This window comes from Brachycentrus maculatus, unplaced genomic scaffold (assembly GCF_059751285.1).
Source record: "Brachycentrus maculatus isolate JH-2025_06_01 unplaced genomic scaffold, ASM5975128v1 h1tg000078l, whole genome shotgun sequence".
In the NCBI taxonomy this organism is placed as follows: Eukaryota; Metazoa; Arthropoda; class Insecta; order Trichoptera; family Brachycentridae; genus Brachycentrus; species Brachycentrus maculatus.
Window position 1 is genome coordinate 770571 of NW_028280832.1, and position 21462 is coordinate 792032.

The window sequence follows — 21462 nt, forward strand, 5'->3', positions numbered from 1 at the left end:
TTTGTTAAAAAAATAAATAACCTTAAATTTATTTAAAAAATGTTAGTTTAAGGTAGAAATTTAAATATTAAATTAAATATATACGTTATTTAATCTTCATCATAAAAAAGAGCTCAAATACGCAATATTATGTATTTGAACAAAACATCTCTGTCGTTTTTATCTTTAAAGATAAGACTGCCTACTTCAGATAATCATATAATCATTTCAAAGTATTCAGAGAAAATACATTATGATAATTATTGCAATATTTTTCGAATGATAAAGGTAGTATTTATTATTCTGAAACTTATACCTGTATCCCAATGAAGTACAAGTCTAACATTCTACCCATTATTTATCTATTTTTTTCATCATATCGCTCACTCCTTTCAAGAACGTCATAAATCAAAAAACTTGATTTTTCAGGAGAACGTTTTTCAAGTTTAAAAATATAATACATTGTATTAAAAATAAATATCAAGCCACTTATTGAAATTTTACTGTGCAACAGATCTTTTAAGGTAAAACCTGAGGTTTTTTTCTCCATTTGAAATTTTTTTAGTATTTTAAAAAAAAAAACAAACAATACCTTTTCTTCAAAATGCAAAAACAACACTTTCTGCCCTGTAGCAGGTAAATATTAAGTTAAAAATATGCCTCTTTTGGTGGGATATAGTGCATTTTCTAGGCATTCCGAAAACATGCACAACTGAAAATTGACGACTTTTGATTTATGACGTTCTTGAAAGGAGTGAGCGATATACGTATTTTTTATTTATTTTTAATTCTTTTGCATTTTACAATATATTAAAATAACAAAAGATCCCACAAAGGCATGGCCGTGTGTGGGTATACACTTTATTTAAGATTGTAATAAAAGGGCACTGGCAAGAATTCAATAGATATTATCTGAAATAAAATAAATATAGTAAAATAGTTATAGTTATATTTAAAATAATAGTTATAATAATAAAATAACAAAACATCTGCGGAAAACATTCAAGAAATAATAAAATAGATTAAAAGTGCTAATAAAAACTACAAAATATTTTATTTTAACAGAAAACGAAGCAATCAAAAAGGTGAAAATGAAAAAAGTTAGCAAAAATCGCTTACTCCTTTTAACAACGTCATATATAAAAATCGTCAATTTTCAGTTGTGCATGTTTTCGGAATGCCCATAAAATGTACTCTATCCCAGCAAAAGCGGCATATTTTTAAATTAATATTTACCCGCTACAGGGTAAAAAGTGTTGTTTTTGCATTTTGAAGAAAATGTATTGTTTAATTGTTTTTTTTTAAATATACCAAAAAATTGAATAGAGAAAAAAAATCTGGTTTTACCTAAAAAGATCTGTTGCACAGTAAAAAGTTCAATAAGTGGCTTGATATTTACTTTTTATACATTGTATTATATTTTTAAACTTTAAAAACGATCTCCTGAAAAATCAAGTTTTCTGATAAATACCGTTGCCGAAAGGAGTGAGCGATATGTATATGAGTTATATGTTTAAAAGTAGAAAGTAGATACTTAGATCTGTTTTTTAATAAAAAAATTAAGCATAATTTTAAAATTTGTTTTACCCTAATATAATAAAAAAATCATTCTTTATTTATTTAATACTACCCTGGACTGGTACCTGAATCGAAGGGATGATCACCTTTCCTTCATATGTTAACGATTAAGACGACACTGCGTTTATATAACGCAGTGTCGTCGCATAGGGCACTATGCACCATTGGGTGTGGATAAGGGTTTAAAGAATATATATTCAAACACAGTCTGATATAACGTGTCAAAAATTGGGTTAGCACCATAAACACGCTTGAAAATTGTTTACATTTTCCCATTTGTAAATATTTTCGCTACTGGCAACACTTTTCTTGTAATGTGTTATTGAATAAACAATATCCGTTCGGTAACCAGAAGCTGTTAGCGCTGCGTAAATTTCGCACTCACGATTACCATAATACAATGAGTATGAGGTGAACTAATAAATCATAACTTTTAAACGTATTTTGACACATTATAATAGCGATATTTGCTTTTCTGACGTGTAATGGTCTACCTCCGTAGTGTAATGGTCAGCACGCTCGGCTACCGTTCTGGAGGTCCCGGGTTCGATTCCCAGGGGGGGTCAAATAAATATACGTGATTTTTTCTCTGTAATATTTAATCAATATTACCCTGGACTGGTACCTGAAGCGGAGGGCTGATCACCTTTCCTTCGTGAGTAAATGATCAAGATAACACTGCATTTATATGAAGCAGTGCCCTATGCACCATTGGGGTGCGGATAAGGGTTTTATTTTTTTATTTATTAATGTTCTGCAAACAAAACGTTCCCTGTTGTGAAAAATTCCTTGAAAGGTGTCTCAACTTGATATGAAAAATCTATCGTTCTTCTTTATTGAAAGGAGATCTGAGCATCCCAGGGCTTACGACCTGGCATTTGGAGATAATGCTCGTCTTAACGATGTACTCTCAAATAAACGAAGTCAGTAGGCAACAAGCTGCCCGAGAAGCCGCACGTGTTATCTCCGCACATTTAAAAAAAAAGAATATATATTTTATTTATTGTTTCGGCATTAACTTTGTGGTAAGACATGTTACAATGATTAAAGAAAACACTTCGTTTTTTACCACTTGAGTTTTATTATAGACTACATGTTTCAGAAGTTAAACTTCCATCATTCAGGTCTGTTATTATACAGACCTGAATGATGGAAGTTTAACTTCTGAAACATGTAGTCTATAATAAAACTCAAGTGGTAAAAAACGAAGTGTTTTCTTTAATCATTGTAAAGAATATATACATTGTAATTTGGCGATTTTTATTTAAATCATATTTTTAACTCCTGTAATTTTAATAGTCATATATTTAAGACCACTTATTTTTTTCAATACAAAAACGGTGTTTCAAGCAACAAAAAAAATCAATTATGTTAAATGTTACATGGGTTCAAAGAAAATTACGTTACGGGCTATTGAGTGTCCCGCCTTAAGTATGCTCAATTGGTAGCATGCCTATTATCGGCGGGTATGTATGAAAAGATGCATGAACGTGAAAGAGGCGAAGAATGTTTGCAATGTTAAGATGGTGTGGCGTTCTTTTCTCTCTGCCTACCTGTGCGGATAAGCGGCGCGATGATTAGTTAGTTGTCTATCTGTAGACTAACACATCGCCCACTCCTTTTAAGAACGTCATAAATAAAAAAACTTTTTCAGGAGAACGATTTTAAAGTTTAAAAATATAATACAATGTATAAAAAATAAATATCAAGGAACTTATTGAACTTTTTACTGTGGAACAGATCTTTTTAGGTAAAACCTGAAGGTTTTTTCTCCATTTGAAAAATATTTAGTATATTTTAAAAAAATAATGAAACAATACCTTTTCTTCAAAACGCAAAAATAACTTTTCTGCCCTGTAGCGGGTAAATATTAAGTTTTAAATATGCCTCTTTTGCTGGGATATAGTACATTCTCTGGGCATTCCGAAAACATGCACAACTGAAAATTGACGATTTTTTATTTATGACGTTCTTGAAAGGAGTGAGCGACATGTCTCTTTTGGTCATGATTTTTATACAATAAAGTTGCACAACCTGCTTACACTATCCAAAAAGTCATTATATCTAGATTTTCACAACATAGTTACAATCCGACGGAAAAAATCTCTTGAGATGGTAAAAAGTAAATATATTTCTTAATTTAAGCTTTACTTAGTAAATACCACTTTTTCTCAAAATGTACTGTGACACGTGTTTCGATGCATTCCGCATTATTTTCAAACACCGTATGTGAAGCTTATTCTAAATCATAGACTTGGGTCCTTGGGACGTTAAATGTTGAAGAGGGAGTAGGAGCTGTTTTTTTATTTTTATTTATTTATTTAATTTTTATTATTTTTTTATTATTTCTTATCAGTGGAAACATAGACAATAGGGGGAGGCTTTAGTCATTGTCATATTGTTAATTATGAGTTTATTGTTATTTGTATTTTTATGAATTTCTATTGTTTGAAAATGTTACAGTTTATGGCTTTTTCGTATTAATTATTTTTAGGATTTTTACGTTATTGTGGTTAAATTTGTGATGGTTAGCGAATTCAGAAAAATTATTATTTCTTCAACAAAATTCATGTTCCCTGATTCTTGTTTTAAATTTTCTGGCAGTCATACCAATGTACTAAGTAAAACTTATTATTTTTGACATCTCATCAAAGATGAAGAAGAATATGAAAGTCTGGGCATTTACGGGGCTGACGACCGTCATAGGCTGGTTTAAGTGATCACTTTACACACATGTAACATTCACCAATTCTACCCATTATTGACAACCACACTACTCAAATTCTTGGAAGTTCTGTATATATGAACCAATTTAGAAACCTTGTTCTTGAATCACTAGAACTTCACTAGAGACATCTATTGGTGAGATGTAAAGAAGTTTTTTATCAAGCAGAAACTCTAATATTAGTATGTGAGATCCGAATCCTGGATTATAATCACACACATGAGAAACGCCAGAAAATACCATTTTCATTTTTATTATTTAAGCTTATAATTTGACCAGACAATTTATTTACAACATTTTGAGTGTGTCCAAATACTTGTTCACAAAATCTGGATTATAATTATTAATTAATAATTAATTATTAATTGGAGATAATCCTGATTTTGTGAACAAGTATTTGGACACACTCAAAATGTTGTAAGTAAAACTTACATTTAAAATGGATATATTTTACCATAAAGTGACTGCCGAATCAATTAATGAAATAATAATACAATAAAAAAATATATAAACACGACACGATAAACCTTGAACTGGAGAGAGGTAAATCAAATCTCGATTTCAATTTGTTTATAACATATGAACAATATTTGTTTATTCAATGTTTACAAAATGAATCGACACATACTTTTATACAATATACATACAACAACATCTTGATAATTCAAATACAATTGTTTTAAGATTGAAATGTCAAGTGAAGGTTTCTTGGTGAATACTTTGAAAAGTATGTTAAAGTCACAATGTTTTATGGAAAAAATGTAACATTTTAAATTTATTTTTTGACATCTTATCAAAGATGAAGAAGAACATTGGAGTCTGGTCATTTACGGGGCTGACGACCGTCATGGGCTGGTTTAAGTGATCACTTTACACGCGTGTAACATTCACCAATTCTACCCATTATTGACAACCACACTACTCTAATTCTTGGAAGTTTTATATATTTGAACCAATTTTTAAACATTATTCTTAGATCACCAATAGATGTCTCTAGTGAAGTTGTAGTGATTCAAGAACAAGGTTTCTAAATTGGTCCATATATATAGAATATGAGGTGTCAAAAAATTATATGAAAATAACTCCTGTAATTGGAGATTATCCAGATTTTGTGAACAAGTATTTGACACACTCAAAATGTTATTTTAAATTTATGTTTCACTTGGTAAAGACCTCTATTTCTTAATCCTAGATAACTAAACATTCGTCCACGCGACGACACCCTTCTACGAAAGTCAAGTTCACTTACTTCCCTGCACCCCGCACCCACCAGCCTTACGGAATAATGATTTATTGTTAAATGTCTCTTACATTCATTCCAGAATAATGATTTATTGTTAAATGTCTCTTACATTCATTCCGGAATAATGATTTATTGTTAAATAAATGTCTCTTACATTCATTCCGGAATAATGATTTATTGTTAAATGTCTCTTACATTCATTCCGGAATAATGATTTATTGTTAAATAAATGTCTCTTACATTCATTCCGGAATAATGATTTATTGTTAAATAAATGTCTCTTACATTCATTCCGGAATAATGATTTATTGTTAAATAAATGTCTCTTACATTCATTCCGGAATAATGATTTATTGTTAAATAAATGTCTCTTACATTCATTCCGGAATAATGATTTATTGTTAAATGTCTCTTACATTCATTCCTAATAAATACTTTTGAAAATTTTCACGTTTTTACTTGCGTAGTCCGCCTGACGAATGTTCAGTTAATTTGTATCTACAAATACAGTTTAGTTATCTAGGTTTAAAATCTATTGTGATGTGTGTTTTGATGCACTCCGCATCATTTTCAAACACCGTGTGTGTATGCATTGTTTGAAAATGTGAAACGCATTGAACCACGAGTCACAATAGATTGTAAGAAATGGAAGTGACAGTAAAATTAATTTAAAATGGATATATTTTGCCACAAAGTGACTGCCGAATAAATTTATGAAAAATGTAACAGTAGAAGAAGAATTTTAGTAATGAAGCAATACTAAAATATCGCGGATGGTGAAAAAAAATGTTCATCTAAATTTTAATCCTAACGAATGGTAGTGATGCATGGAGTTGGCAAAAGAAGGATTAAAGTAAACTGACTAAATGCGGTCGGAATGCGATCTCAGACAAATATGCGGCAAAACGATATTTTATAGATGTTCGATTGGTGATATAAAGAATTAATGCAGAACTGAGCTATGCATTATCAATTAAGTATATTAAGAAAGGTGTGCTGAGATGGTTCGGGTATGTGGATGGAATTAGTGAGGAAAGAACAGTGATATAAATTTATGAGGTGGATTTGGTTAGTAATAGAAATACAAGAAGATAGAAAAAGAAGAAAACTTGGCATGATCAAGTATTTAAAATACTTGAAAATCGACGGGACGTGGAACAGGCGAAAATTGTTTGCAAAAACAGATAGTTGTGGCGTTAATTATATAATAATTTTGCATAATTTCTCTGCCTACCCCTGCGGGGAAGCGGCACGATAGTCAGTCGGCTAATTAATCGATTCGTAAGTCCTTTCCTGTTAGTACAGCGATCTAGTTAATACGCAGTTACGTACGTTCGTGATTATCCAGCTGCCTATCAAAATATGTGCACATTTTATGTGCTAGGCTGATATGTAAGGAGGCTAAGGTTATGCCGCACGCTATACCCGGGCAGCACATACACATACTCGCACCCGCTAGTGGTGTGGAGTGGTACTCCACTCGGTACCCGGTATAGTGACGACCATTTCGCACGCAGCATTGAATACCAAGTTCCGACGTCCACTGTCAATATGACGAAATCGCCTTACTCTCACCGTTCTCAATCTGTTGGTCGGTGTTCAATACCACGAAATGAGGAAAGTGTACCATACAATTATAAAATAGTTTTTTTTTGTGTTTGTGCATTCAAAATTCAAAATTCGTATATAAAAAGAACTCCACCGATAAGACACATAAGGTGGCTTACCGTTCATAGTCTTGGTCAGTGTTCAATACCACCAAATGAGGAAAGTGTACCTTACAATTTTAAAATATTTTTTTTCTGTAAAAAAATGTGTTTATTATGTAAAAATACATTTTTAAAAATTAAAAATTCGTATATAAAAAGAACTCCACCGACAAGACACGTAAGGTGGCTTACCGTTCACAGTCTTGGTCAGTGTTCAATACCACCAAATGAGGAAAGTGTACCTTACAATTATAAAATAGTTTTTTTTTGTGTTTATTATGTTTATTTTTACTATGTTAAAATACATTAAAATATTCAAAATTCGTATATAAAAAGAACTCCACCGACAAGACACAAAAAGTAGCTTACCGTTCATAGTCTGATGGTCAGTGTTCAATACCACGAAATGAGGAAAGTGTACCTTACAATTATAAAATAGTTTTTTTGTGTTTATTATGTTAAAATGCATTCAAAATTCGTATATAAAAAGAACTCCACCGACAAGACACATAAGGCGGTTTACCGTTCATAGTCTGTTGGTCAGTGTTCAAATCCACGAAATGAGGAAAGTGTAATTTACATTGTATTTTTTTGTATTATATGTTAAAATAGATTTTTAAAATATTTAAAAAACGCATATAAAAATAACTCCACCGACAAGACACATAAGGTGGCTTGGTGGGTCTTTGCAAAAAAATCATTTTAATTATGTTTATGAATATGTAAATGAATGTTAATAATGTATTTATTTTTATGCATATATATTTAACAAATAAATGAAAAATAAAAATAAATAGTTTATAATTTTGAGTGTTTTTCTCCACTAAGCGGTGATGATACAGTTAATACTTCTAAAAGTTTCTGAAGGTTCCTGCTAATAAAAAAAACTTGTTCATTTCAACCATAGATGGTGGCGAAGAAGTAGCAGTCGCAAGATGTTTTCAATTGAAGCATAAATATTACTAACTAACTAGTTGAACTTTCGCTGATGATAAAATGAAAAATAAAAAATAAATTAAAATTTCTCTTTTAAACTTTATTTTTGTATAAATGTCAGATATTTATACGAAAAAAAATATTTTTTGAAATCTTATTTTTATTTAAATGTAATACCGTAACAATTTCATTTTAATGACCTGATGATGGTTCCGATGATTATTCATAATGATTATTCCGAAACCGGTCGTCACGAATTATTGTTTTTTTAAAGTGGTATTACACAAAGTGAACAATTAATGATTTAATTAAATAATTGGTTAGTTAAAGCGTGTATATATATGTTTGTTTATTTTTGGTTAAAATAATAAAATAAAAAAGTACGGTACCGAAGCATTGCCGTATTAGCGGACAACTCATCAAGTAGTGCCACGGCGAGGGTCGCAAGTCCTTCTTCCTGCGCGGGGGCGGGGCGGCGGGAGCGCCGGGGGCCACCATCACTCCCGGCCGGGAGCGCGAGGCCTCTGGGGCCGGCGCTGCATCGGGCGCCCGGAGGGCCGCTGCCTGCACGCCTCCCCGGGCGCATCCACCGCCGGGGGGATCGCGATCAATCGGACCGCGAAAAAAAACCGACGGAAAACACTTGCATGTGACACATATATAGCCGCCCGCCTTTTTGAGATTTTTGAGATATTTATGTTTATCGTTCACAGATGGATTGGCGATCAATCAAACCGTAAAAAAAATACCGACGAAAAACACTTGCATATGAAACATGTATAGCCGTTTTTTTTAGATTTTTTTAATGATGTTTATTGTTTATCATTCATATTCACATCGGGCGCCCGGAGGGCCAGTCCCTACTCGCTGCCCAATGAAAAAAAAACGACAAAAAAACACTTGCATATAAACCATATGAAGCCGCCTTTTTTTGAGATTTTTTAATGATATTTATCATTCACAGATTGATTTGATTGTTTATCATTCACAATCACATCGGGAGTCCGGAGGGCCAGTGCCTACTCGCTGCTCCGGGAGTATTCACCGTCAGGTAAATTGCGACCTATCAATTCGTATAAAAAAACTACTTAAAAAAACACTTTCAAATAAACTATATTTGGGCCTTTTTTGATATTTTTTTGATGATGTTTATCATTTACAGAACGTTTATCCGTTTATTCAAACTTTACACAAACTATACATTTCGAATCGGTACACATTTTTATTAGCGCCTGATTGTTGACACAGCGGAGATGATGATTATTGTCGTTTTTTTCTTGTTTTTTAATGAAACGTGTTTTTAGACGACAATGCAACTCTCAACAAAGAATGCACGCCGCAAAAACAGCTGAGAAAATTAACAACAAAAACAATTGAAATAAAGATTTTTCTTGTTTTTTTTATTCACAGAACGTTGATCCGCTTATGCCACCTTTGCACAAATCATACATTTCAGACGGGTACACATTTTTCTTGACGTTTTGTTTAGCGCCCGACTGTTGACACAGCGGATACGATTAATATCGGTTTTTGAAAGAAACGTGTTCTTAGACGATAATGCAACGCTAACAGAGAACACACGCGGCCATAACAGCTGATAATGATAAGATAATAAAATAATAATAAAAATGAATGAAAAAAAAATATATAGTTTACTTTGTAACAGATCGGAGCGCTACAAGAGGTCGCTAATCTGAATCAGTATCTATCAGCGCCGTTTTGTTATGTACGCGTCCCGGCCGTCATTTGTTTTGTTATGTTTTTTTTTCAAATGTTTCGTATGTGTAACGCTCAGACGGGAGATAACGTGACACGGCGCCAGCGCTGATGGGACCGACCGCTCGCGGGACGAACGGAACAACCGTACGAAACCGGAAGAGAATACGCCGAGAGTCGCGGACGGAAAACGGGGGGGACTTTCCCCGAAGGCGGCCCCGAGTTCGGGCAGTTTGAAAAGTTGGAAAAGTACCGAAAATCGCGCTACGAGATGCTGCTGCGCGACTGCCGCCTATCAGCAACGGTCCTCCCGCGACAGAGATCGCAAACGCACTGACTTTGATACAAGTTGTTAGCGAGGCGATATGAGCCGCGCAAGCGTACACACCAACACGAGAACCCAATCGAACCGTAGAGTAAATAGAAGAACCCGAGCAAGAAGGGGCAGATCGCGCCTAGCTGTAAAAAGGCGACAGATTAATGATGCGCCTCTTTTTGTTAGCGCGACGTGATTTTCAGAGGAAACGTGAATGACGCCCGGATGGGGCTTCAATCAAGTCGTTCGGAGTAATACGATGGTACACGGTAGCCGAGAGCATTTTGTTTTTATAGGAATACCGTATGTGGGACCCTGACCTTGCAACGGTAGAACGAGACACATAATATTCGTCACGGATCCTTTTCGAAACGAAAATAAAGAAAGCACACACGCGGCAGGAAAACTTGGCATGATCAGCCATTTGAAGTTGTCAGGAGTCGGAATAATCGGCGGGTACGTATGAGGAGATATACACGAATGTAGAAGATGATTGCTTGCAAAGACAGGTTGGTGTGGCGTCCTTTTGTCCCTGCCTACCCCTGCGGAGAAGCGCCGTGATGGTAAGTTAATTAGTTAGTTGGTATACAAGCAAACAGGAATTTTCCGTCACATTTTTTTTGAAGAATGATTAAAAATATGTTAAAAGTAAGTCGAATTACATAAAAAAGTGACTGAAATCTACCTATGGCTTGTAAAACATCGCTTATAATGGCCTTTAGGTTTTAACGTTATAAGCTCTATAGCCAACTTGTGAGCGAATTTACTCTTCGTGTTTACAATTTTGTGTAATTTATGAGTGAAAATTCTATGTAAAAACAATTATTAAGTTTATACGTACTTTTTTTTTACTAAAATGATAATAATGTTAGTATATAACCACTCACCGAGATTTTTGTTCACTGGTTTTGAGACGTATCCGTCCCTTCGTCAGGACAATCATACAACAAATACTACACGTCACTACCGTAGCAATATTCAGAGAGATGGGTACGTTTCGAAAGTGGTAAAAATCAAACACGTACATTACTAACATCTTTGTAAAAAAAAAACAAAAAAGTACAAATGACGAACTACAAAGTAAAATGATACGCTTTTGATATGAAAAATATTAATAATTAGATTTTATATCTTTTTTAATTGTTTCAGCATTCACTTTGTAGTAAGACATGATGAAAATTGTAAAAAAAAAACACTTTACATGAAGACCTGAAGATGGAAGCATAACTTCCGCAACTTGACATAAAATAAACTCAAGTGGTAAAAAAAATGTTTTTTTTTTCAATTTAGATAATATACCTGTGCAGTATTTAATTTAAAAAAAATTGATGTAATAGAAAATTTAATGTAGTTTTTTTTTTTAAAGAAAAAGGTCATTTTGGTGAAGTGCCAGTTACTAGTGTGGAATTCCAGTTATCAGAATGCAACTAACACGAGGTTCACCCACGCGATAAGGCGGGTCTTCGGGACGAGCGAGTTCATAGAAAAGTTATCTAAAAATAAGTAAAAAGAACCCAACAGAAGCGCGTTTCAAACCACGCGTCAGCTGTCTCGTTGGGACCTTTTGACAAATAGCATACTTTTAACACTCGAACGGTCCGCATCTCACTACTTAATGTTAAAATTTCCCAACAGACAATACTGTCCCATACAAAAACTTTTCCATTGACATTTCGCGAAAAAAAGGACCCGAATTTTGCGTTCTTTTCGTACGTCAGTTCGAAACTAGTAGAGAAACACGTTTTATAACCCGATATAGTTTGTTCGTCGAATCAATCAACGCTAATTTATCTTATTTTTATTGAAGTGGAATTCATATTGACTTTGCTAAAATTCACATAAAGTATGTAGTTAATTAAAAAATCAAAATAGGATTTATTTTAAAAATGCATTTTTTATTATTTATTGTTGTTTTTTGTCTATGTTGTAGTAAGCATTGTAGATTTAAATAATTATATATATATATATATATATATATATATATATATATATATATATATATATATATATATATATATATATATATATATATATATATATTTATATAATATATATATATATATATATATATATATATATATACATTTATTGACTTATTATTAAAACTTTTGAATGATGTAAATATTATATAATTAAACTAATTAACTAACACGCCGCTTCCCCGAAGTAGGCAGAGAGAGTAGAACGCCACACAACTCTGTCTTTGTAAACATCATTTGCACGGAGTATTTGAAATACTTAATTATGCCAAGTTTTCCTCGGTCTTCTCCTACTTTTATTTTCAACTACATTCGCCTCATAAATTTGTTTTACCGTTCTTTCCTCGCTCATTCGTTCCACATCTCCATACCAACACAACACACCTGCCTTAATTTCTTTCCTTATATCGCTATTCGAACATCCATCATACCTCATTTGCCGCACATTCTTCCGAGAGATCGTTTATTGTCAAAGTTTAATGTACACTTTATCTAACTAATTCTAAACTTTAACTAACTTATTCTACAATTTATCCATATTTTTTTTTTTTAATTTTTACACAACTTTTGAAGTAATTACTATTTTAAGTAACGACTATTTTTGAGAAATCTGTAATTCTCGAAACTGGTCGTGTTTACATAAATAAACTCAAAAGTGGTATTGTACCTGCAAGTTTTTTTTATATTCATATTTAAAAATACAAGAATATAATAAATGTCCTCAATATTATTAATATTCAAAGCATTTACTTTGTGGTGAGTCATATTTACTTATTTATTTTTTTTTACATTTTTTTGTAATATTAGTATTTAAACACTCACTTTTTTTTGTTGATATTTTTATGTCTACCGGTTTCGAGACGTACCGGTCTCTTCGTCGGGACAATCACTACCACAGCATTGTCCTGACGAAGAGACGAATCTCGGTGAGTGGTTATATACTAATATTACTTACATTTGCGTAAAAAACTAACCACTCATTTGACTCTCATACACTTAAATTATTACACTCTGTTACAAATAAAGGTCAAGTCATGAATAATTTAGAAAATTTAGAAATACATAAAAATTTAAATTCAGATAATACAATAATTAATAATATACTGTTTCAAAATACGTCACCATTATTATCAATGTTTCCTTTTACAAAAAATGTTGTTCCTTAACCCTACCTATATTTATAAACCTATATATACACCTAAATATATTTTTATTCGTTAGTTTTAATTTGTACCAGAAGATGAAAACAATTGTCGTTTTCGAAACTAGTCGTATTATCAAAATAAAACTCAATTCAAGTGTTTAATTTAATTAAAATAATCATGTCATTCCACAAAGTTAATGCCGAATCAATAAATAATATAAAAAACTTAATATGTAAAAATAAATGTTTTTATACGATGATATAAAGCAGATTCCGAAAATAACGTATTTAAGGGATAAAGGCTATTACGTGATACAAACACGTATTTGAGAGCTTAATTATTAACGAGGAGTTCGAAGAACTCGAATTTTCTCGGAAGAATAGATTATAAATAGCGCGGTACGCAAACACATCGCCGAATTCGTGGGTGACATAGTGCCTTTGTCGGGAGTGTGCGGAAAATGTTCGTAAGGGATGAAGGCAGGAACAGCGCGTATTTTCGCGTTAAGCTATAAATACAATAAACCCCCCTAGAACGCTGAGATAGGTCGGCATCGGTATCAGAAGGGATGTTATAGAAAAGTTAATGTTTTTAATTTGTATTTCAATTTCAACACTCGGCTATCATTCTGGAGGTCCCGGGTTCGATTCCTAGGGGGGGAAACAAATAATATAAGTGATTTTGTCACTCTAATATTTATTCAATATTACCCTGGACTGGTACCTGAAGAGGTGAACTGATCACCTTTACTTCATGTGATAACGATCAAGATAACACTGCGTTTATACATATATGCAGTGCCCTATGCACCGTTGGGGTGCTGATAAGGATTAAGAGAAATAAAAAAATTGAAATGCTATTTTAAACACTAACCCCTTATAAAATTCCCTGTGATAAAGTGGTACCTATGTCAACGTTGTAGGGGGGTTTACTGTACAACATTTTAAGTGTGTCCAAATACGTGTTCACAAATCTAGATTATCTTCAATTAGGAGTTATTTTTTTACATTATTTTCGACATCGAAACATAGATGAAGAAGAATATGATCTCACCGTAGATATCTCTAGTGAAATTCTAGTGATTCATGCACTATGTTATGAATTTGAACAAAAAATGTACAATATACATATATACATATGCAAACAGAACTTCCAAAAATTTGAATAGTGGTTGTCAATCATGGGTAGAATGGTGAATGCTACACGTGTGTAAAGTGATCACTAACACCTGCCTTTGACGGTCGTAAGCCCCGTAAATGCCAAGACTTCCATATTCTTCTTTATCCATGTTGAGATGTCAAAAATAATGAATAAGTTATATTAATAATAATAATAAAACCCTTATCCGCACCCCAATGGTGCATAGGGCACTGCGTCATATAAACGCAGAGTTATCTTGATCGTTTATCTTGATCGTGAAGGAAAGGTGATCAGCCCTCCGCTTCAGGTTCAGGGTAATATTGAATAAATAATACAGTGAAAAAATCACTTACATTTATTTGACCCCCCTTTGGGAATCGAACCCGGGACCTCCAGATCGGTAGCCGAGCGTGCTGACCATTACACTACGGAGGCGGATATGAATAAGTTATAAATAAATTTATTTTCGATCCAAAGCACTGTGAGTCGCTTTGTAGGTACGTAGAACAAAATCAACGTCGTAAATTCGGGAAAAATGTTTGCTCATGCACAATATAAGCAAGTCCGCGAGAATGATGATTCCGGGAAATATTTTGGTGAATCGATTTCGTGGAAAGAGCGTTTCGGTCGAATTCCACTTAAATTATCAGTTCCACCCTCGATGCTATAAAATCGTTGTAACTAAACATATTGCTCACACCTTTCAACAACGTCATATATCAAAAATTGTCAATTTTCAGTTGTGCATGTTTTCAGAATGCCCAGAAAATGTACTATATCCCAGCTAAAACGGCATATTTAAAAAATGGCTCAATATATACCCGCTACAGGGCAGAAGGTGTTGTATTTTTAAGAAAATGTATTGTTTAATCATTTTTTAAAATATACTAAACATTTTTCAAATTGAGAAAAAATCATCAGGTTTTACCTAAAAAGATCTGTTGCACAGTAAAGAGTTTAATAAGTGGCTTGATATTTATTTTTAATACATTTCATTATATTCTTAAACTTTAAAAGGGATCTCCTAAAAAATGATGTTATTTGATATACTTATGACGTTGTTGAAAGGAGTGAGCGATATATTAGTACATCTTAATGCGATCTCCCAGACGAATGTGCGGCAAAAGATAGGTAATTGCGGATAGATAATTGAATGGTGAAATAAGGATATATTGTAAGGCTGAGATAAGTATTATCGATAAAATTAAGAGAGGCGTGTTGAGATGGACAGAATGAGGGAGGAAATAACGGTAGAGCAAATTTATTATTTTTTTAAGACAATATCGATGGCAATAAGAGTAGAAGAAGTCCGAGGAAACCTTGGCATGATCAAGTACTTCAATTATTTGGGAGTGGTCAGGTCAGCAGTCAAAATATTTGAAGAGTAAACGAGTATATGAGGAGATGCACGAATGTGGAAGAGGCGAAGGTTGATTGCAAATACAGAATGGTGTGGATTTTTTTTTACTGATATCTCAACACAGATGAAGAAGAATATGGAAGTATCGGTATTTACAGGGCTTGAGACCTATCATATACTGGTTAAAGTGATAAGTAAAAATACTAAGTTATATATATATATATATATATATATATATATATATATATATATATATATATATATATATATATATATATATATATATATATATATATATATATATATATATATATATATATATATATATATATATTTAAAATGAGAAAAAATTGTGTTATGATTATTTGCAAAAATATTTCAATTTCATACAATTTCTGTTATGTAGTTATTAAAAATAGGTATCAAATTGTAGTAGACTGGGCTCGGACCCAGAAACTCTGACTCAAGAGTCCGTGACACTAACCACGGGACCACAACCGAAAATTATGATATAATCAAATAACTTACAAAAAATATCTGGAAATAAAAAAAAAAAAAAAAAAAAAAAAACAGCAAAATATTTAAGTTTTGTACTGCCATTTCTCGGTGGAACTGCCAGACTGGTGATGTCGGTTATGACGAAACCCGGTGATCAGCCCTCCGCTTTAGGCACCAATCCAGGGTAATATTGAATAAATATTAGAGTGAAAAAATCACTTATATTTATTTGACCCCCACTGGGAATCGAACCCGGGACCTCCAGAACAGTAGCCGAGCATGCTGACCATTACACTACGGAGGCGGACAAATACATAGTTAGTTTGTTATTTTATTATATAACAGCAAAATACGCGACTGAAGCATGTGTTGTAAGAAACGTTCAAATAGCCAAGTAAAAACATGGTCGTATTAGTGTGAGGTTTCTGTAAGTGGAAAGCCACTTATATCTGGGAATCAATGGATGGAACTACGACAACGAGACGGAAATAGAACTCCCAAATCCACATTTATGAGTTGAAAGCAATCGGAAATACGTGGGGTATTATGGGGAATACGAAGAGTGACGTGGTGTGTTACATACTACGTGGAATAAAGCCTGAAAAACGTTGCTATCTGAAAAAAGTATATACATATATATATATATATATAACCTTATTGTAAAAATAAAATAAAAAAGGTCAAACTAAATTATTTTTATCATGTTTGTATAAATAGTCCGGTTAGGATTTTGCGTACATTAAAAGGGTCCCTTCTAAAAAAAAACAACTTCCTCAATCCAACAAAGAAAATCCTTATGTTAAAAAAACACACTATTTAATACTACTTAATGGTTTTATTTAATTACACACGGCTTTTTTCGAAAACTATAGATGTTTCAAGACGTAAAAAGTAAAACTAACTAAAAGTTTTACTTTTCACGTACACGTGAAAACACGTATCTACAGATGAAAGAATCTGTAGTTTTCGAAACTCGTCGTGTGCGATGAAATAATACTCATTAAGTGGTATAACACAAGTATCTTTGTTTATACTCAACATGTCATTTCACAAAGTAAATGCCGAATCAATTAATAATATACATAGATGTCGTTTGAGAACTCATATGTACATTGTCACGATATTAATGATATATCGCTCACTCCTTTCAAGAACGTCATAAATCAAAAATCGTCAATTTTCAGTTGTGCATGTCTTCGGAATGCCCAGAAAATGTACTATATCCCAGCAAAAGCGGCATATTTTTAACTTAATATTTATCCGCTACAGGACAGAAAGTGTTGTTTTTGCATTTTGAAAAAAATGTATTGTTTAATTTTTTTTATAGTACTCGTAAATATTTTTCAAATGGAGAAAGAACCTTCAGGTTTTACCTAAAAAGATCTGTTGCACAGTAAAAGTTCAATAAGTGGCATGATATTTATTTTTAATACATTGTATTATATTTTTAAACTTTAAAAACGTTCTCCTGAAAAATCAGGTTTTTTGATTTATGACGTTCTTGAAAGGAGTGAGCGATATGTAGGAGTTCCAAATATTTGAGTAGTGTGGTCGTCAACTATGAGTAGAATGGTGAATGTTGCGCGTGTGTAAAGGAATCACTAACCAACCTATGACACGCAGAAGCGTGCATTCTATATAGGCAGAAAATAAGTGCCCATTCTAACTTTTTTATAAAGATAAATATTTGTGTTTGTATTACTAACACAAATATTTGAATTTCATACTATTTCTGTGAGCCTAAGCGGCTCATTAATAAGAATAGGTATCAAATTATGGTAGAGTGGGTTCGAACCGAGAAACTCTGGCTTTAGAGTCCGCGACACTAACCACGGGACCATAACCCGACACAAATTACCCGCGTGACATATAAAAACGCACCATTACCTACTCTACTTTACTAAGACCAGCTTACCTTACTACCTACCTCTACTGCCTGCCCTGGTAAGTAGTACCTAGCTTGACTCAATACCTACCTCTACCACCTACCCTAAATTATTCTCTGTGCACGCCACTGATTACAGGTCATAAGCCCTGTAACGAAGACCATATTCTTCTTCATATATATATATATATATATATATATATTATATATATATATATATATATATATATATATATATATATATATATATATATATATATATATATATATATATATATATATATATACATATATATGTATATATATATATATATATATATATATATATATATATATATATATATATATATATATATATATATAAATATATATATATATATATATATATATATATATATATATAAATATATATATTTATATATTTATATATATATATATATATATATATATATATATATATATATATATATATTATATATATATATATATATATATATATATATATATATATATATATATATATATATATATATATATATATATATATATATATATATATATATATATATATATATATATATATATATATATATATATATATATATATGTATATATATATATATATATATATATATATACCTCATAAGTTGGGAAAACCCAGATATGTTAACAAGTATTTAAACACACAAAAAAAATTGTAAAAGAAATAAAATCTACAACCTAATGCAGAGTGATGTTGCTTTTTATTTTTAGCCCTTCATTACATGTGTAACACGCGTGTATTGAATGAACGTACAAGTATGGATATGTTGACTGAACACGCGTATAGGCTATTTTTAGACGATTTTCCGGAAAAAGATTAAATGATTTTCCTCTTACTCGTTTGGCAGTGGGATGAAAAGATGAATGGGCTCTCAGGGATGAACGAAGAAAATTCAAGTACCGAAAGTGGAATTCTCAAACCTTTATCGAATAATGTATTACAATAGTTGGTAATGAAGTTTTTCTTTTGGCAAAAATATACAGATTTACAAACTGGAAAACGCCTAAAAACGTTATTTAATTTTTTTATTCAGCTTATAATTATGTATATATTATTTTATTCAACATTTTAACACACTCAAAATGTTGTGAAATAGTCATGTTTTTTTGTTGTTACGTGATTTCGAATACATTGTATTTATAAAATAAAAAAACTTCAACAAATCGGATACATTGATATATGCGTCTTCGTTTGTAGAGGCCGAATAAGTGATTATCAAAAAAATGATAATTTTTGAGTTGATACAGTTTTGATCTAGATGTGCGATATGTATATGAGTTCTACTACATATTTCTTGAATGTTTTTCGCAGATACTTTGTGGCACATTTTATGAAATAAAACAACTTTGTTTTAACCACTTTTAATTGGTACACTTTTTCCAACCGGTTTCAACAAGAACCTTGTCATCATCAGGTTTTAGCACGAATTCTAAAACATTGAAATACTCATAGTTAGGTTATAGTTAATTACCCTTCCCTTACGATACCAAAAACTTTCACGCACTCCGTAACCATATGAAAATGTTAAGATGTTAATTTTAATTTGAAAATGTTAAAATGTTAATTTTTAAGATATATAAACTGAAAATGATATAAATCCTTGTGCATAATAGGTAAAATTTATATCATATTGTAATTTAATAGGGATAGTTCCAAGTAATGAATTTATCCAAGCTTGTAACACGTAAAAACACTGCTGACCTTATTTTCCTTAACAATGTTTTTAAATAATTATGTAGTTTTCCCAGAGCTTTTTTCACTTTTATCAATTTTAGAGTCCCGGTAGCACAGACAAGAAACAAAACATTATTCAAAATCCCTAAAATGCATACCGAAATTCATTTTTTAACCGAGCCTGCGATATGGTGCAATGTAATGCTTAAGGAAATATACATCAAAAATGTTTCTTTTAAAACGTTTAAGAGAAATATTGTTGATGTCTATTTGACTTTTATACAATGTTTTATTTGATAAAGAAATGTAAGTTATAATATTTTATATATATATATATATATATATATATATATATATATATATATATATATATATATATATATATATATATATATATATATATATATATAAATATATATATATATATATATATATATATATATATATATATATATAAATATATATATATATATATATATATATATATATATATATATATATATATATATATATATATATATACATATATATATATATATATATATATATATATATATATATATGTATATATATATATATATATATATATATATATGTATATATATATATATATTTATATATATATATATATATATATATATATATATATATATATATATATATATATATGCATATATATATATATATATATATATAAATATATATAATATATATATATATATATATATATATGTATATATATATATATATATATATATATATATATATATATATATATATATTTATATATATATATATATATACATATATATATATATATATATATATATATATTTAACATATGTCCATGACAGATTTTTTTGATTAATTTTTAGTGAAAATTGGATATTTTTTTAATTTTACTATAAATTGTTATTTTTTGTAAATATTCTGTTGGTTTTCCAATAAATAAACAAGGAATAAAATGAGAAAAATTTTCTCAGGCAACTATAAATATTATCAATAAAAAATACATTTAATTATTATATTTTGAGAGAAGAAGATCAATTCAATTTCGTGATAAAACATATTTGATTTTCATTTAAACACTCCATTATATAACAATTAAATCAAATATCTGAAAACCTGAAAGCGTGGGACTTTTTTCAGGTGGCACAGTTTTCATGAGATTATTTCTAAGAAAAAAATTAAATTTTCATGAATACTGAATGAAATAATTCTCAATGATCAAGTTAAAAATAGAAGCGTCTTAAAATAGAAACATTTCACAAAAGGAAAAAATTGCTTTTTATTATTTCAACACTAATAAACGTTTTAATGAAAAGCAATCATCTTCACCTTTAATAAACGCTGAATTCTAAATGTGAAAAATTAAAATTTAAACTTTAGTCCAAATATTTAAATTGAAAAGAATATTTTGTGAATTAATTTTCGTTATTTAAACATGAAATATGAAAAAAATAATAAGGGTCAACAGAGAGGGTGGAACGCCTGACATACCCTTATACCTTCTACATTCATCATCTAAGGATTCTA

At 30.9% G+C, this 21462-nt stretch overlaps 1 protein-coding gene across 4 annotated transcripts in view; it reads right to left on the reverse strand.

The window, feature by feature from the left end:
* LOC148311063 (dual 3',5'-cyclic-AMP and -GMP phosphodiesterase 11-like) overlaps window positions 1-21462 on the reverse strand; it is a 412361-nt gene that overhangs the window by 244969 nt on the left and 145930 nt on the right. The window contains exon 1 of one of the 4 annotated variants that reach the window (XM_088257332.1): window positions 8560-11043. The exons of the other annotated variants lie outside the window; for them this stretch is intronic. Within the exon in view, the coding sequence (XP_088113458.1) occupies window positions 8560-8668 (109 nt within the window). The 5' untranslated portion in view covers window positions 8669-11043. Of the gene's footprint in view, window positions 1-8559; window positions 11044-21462 lie in introns of those variants that run through there. 4 annotated transcript variants of the gene reach the window in all.